Here is a 14,091-nt window from a genome sequence, read left to right on the forward strand (position 1 = left end):
TCTTTTTTCCTAGGCCAGTATTTATTAGGTGCCCTGCTCCTGTTCAGCTTTAATTTCCCCTCTCTGTGTGGAGCAGAGAAGGGAAGGGGGGAGGAGCAGCCTCCTCTTGGGAAGCCAAATCTGCAGTCAGGTTTTGCAGGCAGCTCAGCTCCGAGGAAAGGAGACATATTGTGGGCTGGCTGAGCTGTGCTTTCGTGTCTCGAGGCTCTGTTAGGCTGCACTCGTGGTGACACTTTGATAGACTGACACCAAGAACATTTTGTTCACACAGGAGTCTAAATAAGTTAATACAAGTGATGTGCCTTTTAGCCTCCCTCCCTGCCAGCCACACATTGTGTTTTAAAATAAAACCTGGAAATTTGGGCGCGAAAAATAATGTAGTGGGAAATGTGGCGAGTCCCAGCTTGACGACTGATTCAACAGCTCTTCTTGATTGGGATTTAAACAGTTCCTTCTCTCCTGTGGAATTAATAGTAATAATTATAATGATGGTCATCATGATCATCATTATTGTCAAATAAAGAAGAATAATAAAAACGAATAAAATAAATAATAAAATTTATAATAATAAATAATAAATAATTAAAAAGTGTTTCAGTTGAGCCCGATATTAAAACACAATAATACATCATATATAATTATTTATAAAAATATATATTGTGTATATATAATTATATATATGTATATATATGTGTGTGTGTATATATATACACATACATATATATATTGTATTGTTGTGCTCTGTGAGGATTTATTAATTCAGCTTTTACATCATCTTCTACCAAAGCCAGGGGTTGTTCACTCTGAAATGCCCTCAAATGTTTTCTCCTAAAGGTCAGCATAAAATCAAGTTCATCCCAGAGATGGTGGGGCCTATCCTGGAAATGACGCTGATCCCAGAGACGGAGCTGAGGAAAGCCACCATCCCCATCTTCTTTGACATGATGCAGTGTGAATTCCACTCCACCAGAAGCTTCCAGAGGGTAAGCAGAGAGCTGCAGACATTTAAATTTTAAACTGAGGAAGATTTGGCCGTTCTTTGACAAAACATAAGGAGTTTTGTTTTTTCTCGTTTTTCTAAGGAATAATATAATTATGGATTTGCTTATTTCCTCTAACTCCTGAGGGGCTGTGGAGTTTGCATCTGTTGGTTTGAAGTGGTTCTTGAAGGAGAAATTTGCATGTAGTAAATGAAATCTTTGGTTATGGCACAGGAACAAAGACAGATGTCTTAAATTGTCACTGTGACTCACACAAGGAGTTTGCTTCTGAGATAAATTGGACATAAAGGAAGGCTGATAATGTGGCAAAAGTATAACCTGTAAGGATTTATCATCTCTACTCTCTTATAATTCTGATTTTACCTTACCGTTTTATGGGTTTTGAAGAAGAAAAAACTAATCCAGCACTGTCAGTGCTTCTTCTTGCTCTACAGGCACTGCAAAATCTCAAATAGTAATGGAGCATTTTTATTCTATTTTATTTGAACCTGCTGAGAGGAGCCCTTGAATACACACACAGCATCTTTTCCTGATAGCTTCAACTTCTGAAAGACAAGTGCAGTGAAAGAAAGTTTCCTGATATCATTCATCTGACATTGCTTCCCTTGAAACTTTGCTTATGGATTGAGTTTAAGACTAGTTAGGCCAGGCAGGGTTTGGACTAAGCCAGTGGAGCTCGTTCCCACTGTGAGATTTCTGTCAGTTCAGGATATGACCTTGTGAATTTTGTAATAAAGCTTGAGATGTGTTGTTTGCTTTTTTCCCCTTTCTATTGGCAGTTTTCTTTCTTGGATGAAAAACCTTTATCCTTTTCCATACTTTTCTTGTGAACTTCTATTGAGAAGCAGCTCTTAATAAATCTGTAGGCAGAGTAAATGAAAATCTGCATGGGAAGACTTAAGCAAGGGAAATGGCATCAGCTTTATTGCTTTGATTTGTTTTGTGCTGGATGGTGTGTGGAGAGGTTGTGAACTGTGTTTTGGCTTCATCCAATTACTGCATAATCATTTTTTTCTCATGTTTGACTCCAGTGCTACTGTAAAGATTGAAATGCTCGCTGGGATGCCATTTAAACGGTTTCCTGTCAGATGCTCTCTTTTGTTGCTTGTCATTTTTTATTTGTACAATTATATAGATCATGAAAAATCCGAGGGTAACTTTATAGCTAAATTTATGGCCCTCAATTTTCCTGACAGAAGGAAACCAGCTTTGTGTGGAATAGTTGGCTGATTTTAATAAATGAATGTCTTAAATATTTCACTTAGGGCGGGTTTTTTTTGCCATTTGAGAAGAAAAATGCCTCATCCTCAAGTCAGAGATGTCTGGGGTTGTACTTGACATAGTATTCATTCCCTGTGGCAGTGTAACTTCTGTATGGATGTAGCATTGGCGGGACAGGTGGAGAGATAACAACCCCTTTTTCCATGGGTTTAGAGGAACCAGCCACATCCTACAAGGAACAATCAATCTGTCCATTGATCCTGCAGTTCTGAGTTTGCTGAGTATCTCAGGTTGGCCTTTGGGGAGTGAAGATCACAGGCTGGGGAAAAGCAGAGGGTGGAGGGAAAGTGTAGGCAGGATGAGACCTCTGGAATTAATCTGGGCCTTAGGTTGGATTATCTGGGACCACCTGAAGCTCAATTTGGAGCCCTCCAGTGAAGGCTGTTCGAGCATTTCTCTGGGTGAACTATTCCAGTGTTTGATCCTGGCCTTTGGAAGGTGTCCTTGTCTGTGGTAGGGGGTTTGGAATGATAGAGGTCCCTTCCAACCCCAACCATTCCAGGATTCTATAATTCAGACTTTCCACTTCTTATTTCCTGATGAAATTTCCTTAGATCAGCTTGTGCCTGTTTCTGCTTCCATCTGAGCACCTTTCAAGTGTTGGAGTGTTTGAGTTGGATTTCCTCTGGGCTAAACAAACACAATTCCTTCAAACACAGCAGGTTCTACAGCACTCTGCCCATGTTGGTGGCCCTCCTTTAGAGCATCTCCAGCTTGTCAGGGTCTCTCTAAGCTGGTGGATCAGAGCCAGACATGGAATTCCAGCCATGGTTCAACAAGACATGGTTCAAGACGTGGTTCAATCCAGGACACAGTCAGGCTCCATTGAAGGGGGACACTTTTTTTCATGTTCAGCTTGGTATATTGGCTTTTCCCACTCACCTTCTCGCCCTTTGTGTACCTGGAAAAACCTTCCATGAGATCTTGCTCTGTGGTTTCCTCAGGAACTGAGGTCGGGCTGCCTGGTGTGTGGATGCCTTGCTTATTTTTTCGTCTCTTTTGTGTTGAAGTGATAGAAATAGATATAATCTATTTTTTTTTTTTTAATATTACCAGTACCTAGGCAAGCTTTGATGCTTAATGGGTCGATGTAATATGCTGCTTTATATCCTTTATATGCAAGTACCAATTATCCTTGTCCAGCCTTGCTTCCAGAGAGAACTTCCAAATGGCATGGTTGGCTGCTGTTAAACTAATCTGCCAGAAATCCAATTATCTAACCTTATTAGTCACATCAACAAGGGTTTAGATTGGCTCCACTTCTCCAGCAGATGTATCAACCTCATGATTTGTGGGGGAGGAATTGCAGTTTTTTGCAGGCCTCCGATGCTGTGATGGTTTGTGTGATAAACAGGCAGCTTTCCCTATGGTGGTTTTCATTTCAGAAGGATTTGAGTTTGCCTGGTAAAACCAGGAACAGATAGAAGGGGTTTTTTTTTCCTTCTCTCAGTGTATTTAGAGACAGAACAAGATAAATTCCCCTTGTTTTTACAGAACTATATGAAGCTGATTGAATTAAAAGCTGGAGCTGCCCATTTTGTCCTCTCCCTCTGAAGGTGCTTTGAAGCCTTTATGAGACTTCAAAGTAGCCTGTACCTCAAAGCAGGAGTCCCATCCTAAAACCAGTGTGGGACTGAGGCTTCCCTGTGGAAGGAGATCCCACTTGGCTTCTCCCTTGGCCGGTTTCAGGAGCAGAGGCTCTGGTTTAAAGGGAATTTGTCAGAGTCGTGGGAGCGATGAAAGAGAATTGGTTTGATTGTTCAGGGCCTGCTCAGGTGAGGGGGATGGATCCCCTGGTGACAGCAGGAGGGAAAGCTTCAGGTGGAGCAACCCTTCAGCTGGAATGTGGAATTTGAAGCATGGAAATCTCCTGGTGTCAATGCTTGTTCCTCCCAGCTGTGGCTTCATTCCTCATTTCCTACCAGCACTCTTTGCATCAATTTTAACTCCTCTTTTCTGGACCTGTGTCACTGCTGATACCACATTCTGCTTGTTTGGAGTCGAGCCCATTTCTGCCATTTAACAGTAAATCTCAGCATCATCAAACAGTCACATCAACATTTTGATTTTCATGTGCTGGTTATTGATGAATGTCAGATGGTTTTAATTCCCCTTAGTCAGAAGTTTTCCCTGGTTTATCTGAATCTCTCTTGCCTTTCAGCACCTGTAATTCCATATTAAATCTTTCTGCCACTTCTGAGTCCTGGGTTAACCTCCCTTTCCCTGTGCTGTGAGTTTTGCAGACAGGACACAAGTAAATGACTCTCCCAGTTCTTGTGATCCCACTGAACATTCAAATCCAAATAACTAATCCCCCAGAAAGGATTGGTTTCAATAAGTAACATTTTTTAAAATTACCTACAATTGAAGTGTAAATGTGTAATTTTTTCTTGGTTTCTGGCTTTTTGGAAAATATCAATAATCCTCTCTCACTCCACCTGGAGAGCAAGGGAGAAAGGTAATGCAGTGGCCTCCAGAATGATCCCATCATTTTGAATGGCTCCAAATCTGTTTCCCAGCCGGAATGCTGTGAAAAAATAGGAAAGAGAATGGATTAAACCATTGGGAATAACCACCAACTTCCATCAAAACCTGTGAGCAAAGTTTTGCTGTACTTGTGTGCCAGTTCTGCCTTAGGACTAATTTCTGGTGATGTGATCTGTCACTTGGATTTTATATTGCAAATTATTATTAGCCCACATCAAAATGAATTTATAGCAGCTTGGAGGGGTGGAAGTCCTCCTCATGTAGAGCAAAATTAACTTGTCAGCCAGTGCTACAAATTCAGCCTTCCTTGAGGTAAACCCAAGCCCAAAAGTGACCAGTTGAGTTGACAGGAGATGGCTCACCCTGATTTATTTGCTCCAGGGGGGAGGTTGTCACAGACACTGGATGTGCTCTTCGCTCAAGTTCAAACTCTCATCCTAAGGAGAAGCTGAGATCTTGATCAGCTGTGAGGAAAAGTGGATAAAAATGTCTTGTAATCTTCCTGGTGTCACCCCTGAAGCATTCAGTGTCAACAGGAGGATGTGACTGTGGCTCACTGATGGTGCAGATATTCCCCCTCAGCCTCCAGCAAGAGCTGGGCGAGTGGCACTGGCTGTAATGGAAACATTGGAGATCTGGCACTTCTTCATTTGAGACCAAATCCCATCACAGTAATTGCAGGCTTATTTATGCATTAAATTAAATGTAATGCATTTAAAAAAAAAACCTCAGTGCATTAGGGCTAAAAAAAAAAAAAAAGAGAGAAAAGGAAAAATGGAGTTTATCAACAGATGCCAGGTGCAGTGTCCCAGAGCCATTGGCTTGTGGAGCTCCAGGGTCACATTCCAGCTCCCATCATGGGAAATGATAAACCTCCAGAGCTCTATAAACCTCAGTTGGTATTGATAAAACCTTCCTCCATGGAAAGACCACAGAAGGAATTTTAACTGATGTTAAATAACATTTATTCATCTGGCTGCCATGATCTGCAATCACAGAGACTCCATGAGAAATATCAGGAATGACTGAAGAGCAAAGATATTGTTAATAATCTTTAAAACCCCCAAAATGCCACAAGTCTGGCTCTGTTCAGCCCAAGAGGCTGTTAGGGGAAATGGCCAAAAAAGCGTGGATTTACCGAGATTTAAGTAAAACTGATAGTGGGAAGATCCTCAAGATCCTGCATGACAAATGTAATTGCTCTTCTCTATCTCAGTAATCTCTTCCTAAAAAATACATCACCTGAAGGGCTGGGGCTGGCAGCAAGTGTCATTTCTCACATTGGGTTAGAAAGTCAATTTCTTTCTGGGCTCATTAGGGAACAGGATTTTTGTGACTTCTCTGTTTCATCATTGTGTTGTTTCAGTGTTTCACTCAATGCTCTGGTACTGTGGGAACACGTTTGGCTCTGGGAGGGGGTGGATTGCATTATCCTGCCTTTTCTCATTTTCCTGTCATTATTTGAATAATGGATTCATTGTATTCACTGTGGCCAGAGACAGGACCTGAGGGAACAGCTGGAGCTGTGTCAGGGCAGGTTTAGGCTGGATATCAGAGAAAGGTTCTTCCCCCAGAGGGTGCTGGCACTGCCCAGGGTCCCCAGGGAATGGGCACAGCCCCGAGGCTGCCAGAGCTCCAGGAGTGTTTGGACAAAGCTCCCAGGGATGCCCAGGGTGGGGTTGTTGGGGTGTCTGGGTAGGGAAAGGAGCTGGACTCAATGATCCCTGTGGGTCCCTTCCAACCCAGAATGTTTTATGATCCAGACAATCCGTTCTTTCTCCATGGATACATTATGTTCTGTTAATATCACCTGCAGATGCAAAGTACATCTCATGACATTTACAAAATGCTGGTACTCTTTGTTCTTTTGTAGGGGCCTTTTGCTTCTCCTCAGTGTCCTTAGGGGTGACTTAAGAAGTGACAGTGAAAAAACCTGGTGACAAGTGTTCTGTCACCAAACTCCCACTGTGAGCACTGGGCTCCCATTCCCCTGCCCACTCACCCAGCCTCTCCTGCTGAGATCTCTGTCTTTAGTCCTCTGGCTGCCTGTACTTATTTAATGAAGAATTAGGAATTAGGTAACTTTACTGATTCATTACAGAGCAGCAGGCCCAGAGTGAGCCTTCCTCCGCTAACAGTTCACATCCATTCCTAGCAGCAGCAGCTAAAACCCTCTGTAATCATTAAAAATCCAGGCAATTACCCAGTTTGCATTTAAAACATATTCTGAGGGCCACTTCAGTTTGCATTCTTTTAATATTGCCCAAATAAAATTATTCTGGAGTTGTTTGAGACTGCTCTCTTCCCTTCTGCAGGATTTATTAACAGCTTTCTCAGGCTGTGTCCTCCAGTCAGTGTCTGTGTGCAAAAAAGGGGTGTCAGGGATGCTGGGTTATCCAGCAGGGTTATCCAGCCTCAGGTGTTGCCTTTCCTCTCTCCGAGAGCTTCCAGCATTTTTGTGTTTAGTTCTGTTGCTGGGGACATCCTGTGTCTCCTTTCTCCCTGCCCTCAATTTCTGTCATTAATCTCCTTCTTTAGTTTTCCATAATGCAAATATTTACACTTCATTTAACAACACGACTGACGATTCCTTTAACCAGAGAAGTCCTTGTAGGGCAGGAGATCGTCATGGAAAGTCTAAAACCAGAGACTGCAAACTCTAGAAGTCAATCAAGCTTTAAACCAGGGGCTAAATGTCTCACCGAGGCACCCAACCAATCTGGGAGGCATCGAGGCTACAGTAATAAAGTGAAATATTTGCCAGCTGATTATTTACGCTTGCTTTGTTTAATTACAGTTCGAAAACGAGATCATCACCAAACTGGATCACGAAGTGGAAGGAGGCCGTGGAGATGAGCAGTACAAAGTGTTATTTGACAAAATGTAAGTGTTGATCAGCAGCAAAAATTTATGTCACGGGGAAGTCAGGAGAGAGAGCAATTAGACTACAATGAACTTTGTAGCCCAGAAATAATTAAAATCTGTTAACGATGCGCAATGTTTAAAACTGCACCTGAGTCAAGGTTTTTCTCTGCGTGTGATTAACAAGGCGAACTTAATTGGTTTTTCAGTCTCTTGGAGCACTGCAGGAAGCACAAATACCTGGCCAAGAGTGGGGAGACTTTTGTGAAGCTGGTGGTGCGGCTGATGGAGAGGCTGCTGGACTACAGGACCATCATGCACGACGAGAACAAGGAGAACCGCATGAGCTGCACCGTCAACGTGCTGGTGAGCAGGGACATCACACAGCGCTGCAAATCACCACAAATTCACTGTGAAACCACTACAGAATCACCACAAATTTGCTATGAACCCACTACAAAATCACTACAAATTCACTATGAATCATTACAAAATCGCCACAAAATCACCCGAAAAATCATCATGAAATACCCACAAAATCACTACAAAATTGCCACAAAATCACCACACTCTCCCTATGAAACCACTGCAAAATTTCCACAAAATCACCACAAAATCACTATGAAACCACTACCAAATTGCTACAAAGTGGCCACATAATCGTCACAGAATTACCCAAAAATCACCACAAAATCCCCAAAAATCACTACAAAACAACCACAGAATCGCCACAAAATCACCCAAAAAATCATCACAAAATCACCACATAGTCGCCACCAAATCACCACAAAATGACCAAAAGCCCACAAAAAATCACCACAAAGCCACCATAAAACCACTACAAAATCACCTCAAAACCACACAACCCCCCCATTCCCCTCAGAATCCTGCACCTTTAACAAAGGGCTTGTGTTAAGCATAGTGTCTGTTGGGATTCTCAGGGAAATCTGGAATGCTCTAGGGTTTTTTTCCTATTTTTTTTTCTATTTTAGTGAAAACAAGCTGTGAAAACATGGATTATCCCTTCTTTAATTGTTTCTACAGAAAGATTTAAAGGAGAAATGTTACAGGGCCTGTTCATTGACATTTACAACTGATGTATAAACAACTCTGTGCTGAAAACCACTTGACATACAGAATGTCGGAGTTCTCTGCCATTTACTCCCAAGATTTCCATGGATTTGCAATCCCATTTATATTCTGCTCTCTGCTCAGCCCCTTTATTCAAATTATTTGAAGGAATTGGAGTTATTACTGTTTCATTCACAGCAGGGAAAACTTGTTTTTCCTCACTGATAGGAAATTTCCTCCTCTTAGATCCGGAAATTTTGGAGTGTCCACTCCATACACAAGTCTTGGTCCGTTTGGGCTGGAGTTGGAAGCAATAATTGTCCCCATTGTACTCGCACACATCATGGTCTTTGGTGAAGATTTAGAAAATGAGATTTTACAATCCAAAAATCAGCGCCTGTATAAAATAACTATCAGAGACCCTAAAATAATGTGAACTAAAATTGATTTTTCCCCTAGCAATGTTTGCCACTGAGGATTCCAAGCTTTCCTCCCCAGATCATTATGATTTTACTTAAATACATAAGGCACAGCCAGTGTTTATAATTTTTATGATCTGGCTGATGCTTTTTGTTCAGGAAAGGGCTGAGTAAATAGTTTGTAGCTTTTGGTTTTTACATATAATGTAGTTTTTAGCTTGTTTTTTGCATCTAACGCAGTTGTGGCCTCATGCGGTGCAGCCTTTACACCTCCCCATCGCATCAGCCATAGACAAAACGGTGCCCACTGGAGCAGGAGAGGAGATCGAGGCATCAGATCCAAAATTGGGCGTTTATTTTTAGTTTGTTTTTCCTCTCTTGGCACATCAGAAAGCATCAGAATGTTTGGGAAATGGGCAAAGAGGAGGGACTTGGGGAGTTGTCACTGGCTGGTGATGCAGCAAGTGCTGTTGGGCTGCCTGCAGAAAGGTCACGGCGTCCTCCTGAGCAGAACCCTGGTGGAAAATCCTGCCAGTTCTCCAAGCAGGATGGGAAGCAGCAAATCCCAGTCACCACACGCCGTGTCAAACTGGGAAAATTCCCTTGGGAAGGTGAAGTTGTTTCTCCTTCGCTTCATCAGAACACTCAGAGCCTCCTCCCAGGAATTCTGGCCATCCCAACGGGAGAGCCGTGGAACACTTAGGGGTTGGGTGTCTGGTTTGCTCTTGGCAGCTGAATTTGTCAGGCATGTGCAGATGATGGATTTTGTGGGTGATTTGCTGCTGTCAGGTTCAGTCACCGTGAGACACCAAGCACAGGCCAGCTGGAGCCACTGGAGTCCCCGGGAAGCGGCGCAGGGCAGGATTTTCCGTCGCTTTCAGTCACCGTGATTTCAAACTTTACTTTGATTTTACACTCCCGTTATCCCTCCAGGGCCCACTCAGCCTTTTCATCATTCTCCTTCAGGTTCCTGAAGTGAAATTCAGGCCTTTGCAAAAATCCAACCCAAGGCTGAAACTCAGCACAATTCCCTCATGAGGTCTCAAAGAGTTCCTAATTGGGACTTTATTGATCCTGAGGTTTTCCTGGGATTAAGTTTGTCTGCTCTGATGGTAGTTTAACTTGGAGGGTTTGATCTGCACGTAAGCCAGTGCTGATGGGGAAGGGTCTGGAGCCCCAAGAGAGGCCAAGGGAGCTGGGAAAGGGGCTGAGCCTGGAGAAAAGGAGGCTCAGGAGGGACCTTGTGGCTCTGCACAAGTCCCTGACAGGAGGGGACAGCCGGGGGGGTCGGGCTCGGCTCCCAGGGAACAGGGACAGGAGGAGAGGGAACGGCCTCAGGCTGGGCCAGGGGAGGCTCAGGGTGGATATTGGGGAAAATTCCTTCATGGAAAGGTTTGTTCAGGCCTGGCCCGGCTGCCCAGGGCAGTGCTGGAGTCTCCATCCCTGGAGGGATTTAAAATTCCTGTGGATGTGGCACTTGGGGACATGGGGCATTGGTGGCATTGGCAGTTTGTTATCCAGATTGAACCCAAAACTAATAAGCAGTTCTATCAACTTTAATGCCCCTGAAATAACCCATCATTGCTCTGTGAAATGTGGATTCTGTCTTGCCTTCCGGTTCTCTTTAAAGGGATCACTTTTGTATTGGATTTATCTCTCTTTTAGTACTGGGTCTGTGCTCTTTTAGTGCCTCCTCAAACTTCTTTAATTTAGCCTTGAAATATATTTAATTTGGTGAAGAAGGAGTTTCTTGGTATTTTGTTTTCTTAGCTATATTTTAAGTTTTGGAGGCAAACTTGAAATTAGATTCTGAAATGCCTTGAATCTCTCCCCCAGTTTATCATATTTTGCATTTGCAATATTTGCACTGTTAACCAGTTTATCTCAAGGCTGGAGGCACTCAGAAGAGAGTGGTGCTAATGTGTGACATATGAAACCAGATAAATAACACTAATCTAACTTTTTATTTCCAAGGAAACTGTTAGAATCCAAGAGCAGATGATGTATTGCTCGACTAAGGTTCAGAATCTTCAATCCATAGAACAATTGTCGCTTAAAGGATGACGGGTTTGTTGTATATTAGAAAATTTTCAGCTGAAAATGGTTAATGATGTGTGACTTGCAAATGCCAGCAGCAAATTTCTACCAGTGTTGTTCCTGGAAATTCTTAACCTTTGCAATGAGACACAAGCCCTAAAACACTGCAACATGAAACATCCCTGCATTTGATTCTCTGAGTTAAACAACTCGTGTTCCATCACTGGAGGCAAATTTCATTTTGCAGTTTGGAGGTTGACGTTACGCAATTATGAATTTTTAATTTGGAGCGTGTTCTGTGTACATTCCAAAGTGTGAAATCAAAGACTTTGTAACCAAATTATGTTGTTTTGCAGAATTTCTACAAGGAGATCGAGAGGGAAGAGATGTACATAAGGTTTGTAAACATGACTGGTGACAAACTGCCTGACATAGGCTCTGTAATTGGGGAAATTAAGTTCATATTAAGCAGTCACTTGGGGGCTGGAGGAGAAGAGTAATGAAAAATCACACCTTGGCTGAAACTGAAGTAATTCAAAAGCTTATCTGCACTGAGGACAGAGTGCTGGGAGTGAAAGTCAGGAGATTATCTCTGTCCCCTTTCTCCAAGTCCTTCAATCCCATTACAATGAGCACTGAAACACTCAGGAGCCAGAATTCTTCTGTTCCTGAAGAAAGCAAATAAGGCAAAGGCTGAGCAAAGAAATGATGTTGCCTCGTGGTGACGTACAAAATATATGACTTGGAATAAAAACAACTGTTAAATAAAACCTGACTGATACTTATTTTAAACTTAAAGCTTTCAAAATCTCTTTTCAGACCAAGTAAACACGGAAATATTGTGCTTTCTGTAAACTTCAGGGTTCACACCCCTCCATTTGTGCTTTAGCTAACTGTTGACTTCACTGTTGTGCTAAAATGATGGAGTTCGTGTATGTAATGTTATTTTAGGTTTCTAAAGGTTACTCATTTTTCATTCTCAGGGGCTTGTTATCTTTTTGGAAAAATTTTCACTTGTGAATTCTCTTCCTGTTGTTTAAATAGTTTTAATTGATCTTTTAGAAGTTTGCAAAAAGAAAAGGAAATGGCAGGATTGGTAATTGTGGACAAACACATGAAGTTACTTCTTTTTATTTAAGTCTGCCCTGTTCAGCATCTCTGTAAAGACAAATTGTCTCTCACTTGTCAATTGTTAATTGTCAAACCTCCATCCAAATTCTCTCCAATTTCTGTTAACAAGCTTATAATGAATATTAAACTTGAAAATATTTTCACTGGCTTTTTCAAAATACAATTTTTAATAGTTTTGTGGGGATTTTTGTCAGTGTAAAAATCATCAAACAAATGAAGAGAATCCCCCTGCCAGAGGTGTGATGATATTGAAATTAAAGAATGAAACCTCATAGCTGAGTTATAAGAGTGCTCTGTCTTGCACAAAATCTGGATTGGATTTATTACTCACCACAAGTCATTCTCGTGATGTTCAAAGATTTGAGTCAATGATCTTGGAGGACTTTTCCAACCTTAATGATCCCTTGATTCCCTGAGTGTCCGTTAGAAACAACACAGTGGAAATGCAAATGGTTGTCTGCACACAGAAATGGGAACTTTACCAATCCCACAAATATTTACTTGTTTGAAAATAGACTTGGACTCCTGTAATCTTCAAAATAAATTGTTGAGTAACATCTTAAAGCAGTGTTTTGAAGAGCCTTTGTTTCTGTTTCTGGCAGGTACCTGTACAAGCTGTGTGACCTGCACAAGGAGTGTGATAACTACACAGAGGCTGCCTACACCTTACTCCTGCATGCAAAACTCCTCAAGGTAAACCCCAAAACACATCCTAAATGTGGGAAATCCCAGCAGCAGCCAGCCTGGGGGGTGTTTGGCACTCAAATCTGCACTTGAAGCTGATGAACACCTCTCTGCTGGGTTCTCTCGTGCACACGGAATTCCTACACAGGGAGAAGCATCACTTCACTGGGTGGCAGAGCTGGACTTTGAGCTGAGGGAATGTGGTCAAGTCAGCAGCACAAAATCCAAACTGCAAATATCCAGATTGTACAGTATGTGAAAGGCTGTAACCAGGTATTTTAGTAAATGAGCTCTCCACAAATCTTTTGTGCAGGGAGTGCTGGAGCCCATTCTCGAGTGCTCTTGGGTGCCTGTAACCAATTCAGTTTGGATTTCAGAAAATTGTAGAGAGATTTAAATGGCCTCCTTTCCAAGGTCATGCCTTTAAAAGGTGCATATAATTTTAATGCAGTGTTACCCAGTTTATAGCACATTTGAAGAGGCACAGCAATATTGCTCCTCTTTGCTGTAGCCTGCAATATGCACAAATAACATGTTACCTGCAGAAAGTGCCTGAAATAAAACATTTGAGTGTTTAACACTATCCGCTGCCAGCCAGAAATGGAGTGAAGCTGTACTTCAGCAGCATTAATCTCCCTGAAAACATTTTGGAGAGAAAATGTTGTCTCTAACATGCAGCTTTTTTATGTGCTCATGTCACCAGTGTGGGAGCAGGTACCCACTTTGCTCTCCTGGTTGTCATTTAGGAAGATACTGCTCTTGCCAGAAAATACTTGTGTTGTGAAATCACAATACAGCTGAATCATCACTGAATTCTTAGGTTTATGTTTTAATTTTGAAAAGCAGTTAGTGGGAAAAGTAAAAAATCTCAATGTGATAAGAATTAGAGGTTTTGGAGGAGTTTGATTTAGTCCTGTTTGTCTTCCTCACATTTCATAACCTGCAGTGAAATCTTTCTCCCTCAGGGAGTGCTGGATCTCCTCCTACTCCCCTCAAAGACACAACCCCCCAGGAGCAAGGACAGAATAAATGAGAATTTCATTTTCCCCTGGATCTCCTGCTCATTCCAGTGATGAGTATATTGCAGCCTCCTGGTCCAGGGAAAGTTTCCCTTCCCA

At 42.2% G+C, this 14,091-nt stretch overlaps 1 protein-coding gene across 3 annotated transcripts in view; it reads left to right on the forward strand.

Annotated features, from left to right (window-relative positions):
* Positions 1–14,091, forward strand: part of DOCK1 (dedicator of cytokinesis 1) — a 265,225-nt gene that overhangs the window by 200,007 nt on the left and 51,127 nt on the right. For all 3 annotated transcript variants that reach the window (XM_083866350.1, XM_083866352.1, XM_083866351.1), the window contains exons 33-37: positions 835–983; positions 7,567–7,652; positions 7,841–7,997; positions 11,515–11,555; positions 12,892–12,982. In XM_083866350.1, the coding sequence (XP_083722476.1) occupies positions 835–983; positions 7,567–7,652; positions 7,841–7,997; positions 11,515–11,555; positions 12,892–12,982 (524 nt within the window). The remainder of the gene's footprint in view (positions 1–834; positions 984–7,566; positions 7,653–7,840; positions 7,998–11,514; positions 11,556–12,891; positions 12,983–14,091) is intronic.

The sequence above is a fragment of the Zosterops lateralis genome (genome assembly GCF_965231275.1).
Source record: "Zosterops lateralis genome assembly, chromosome: 8".
NCBI lineage: Eukaryota > Metazoa > Chordata > Aves > Passeriformes > Zosteropidae > Zosterops > Zosterops lateralis.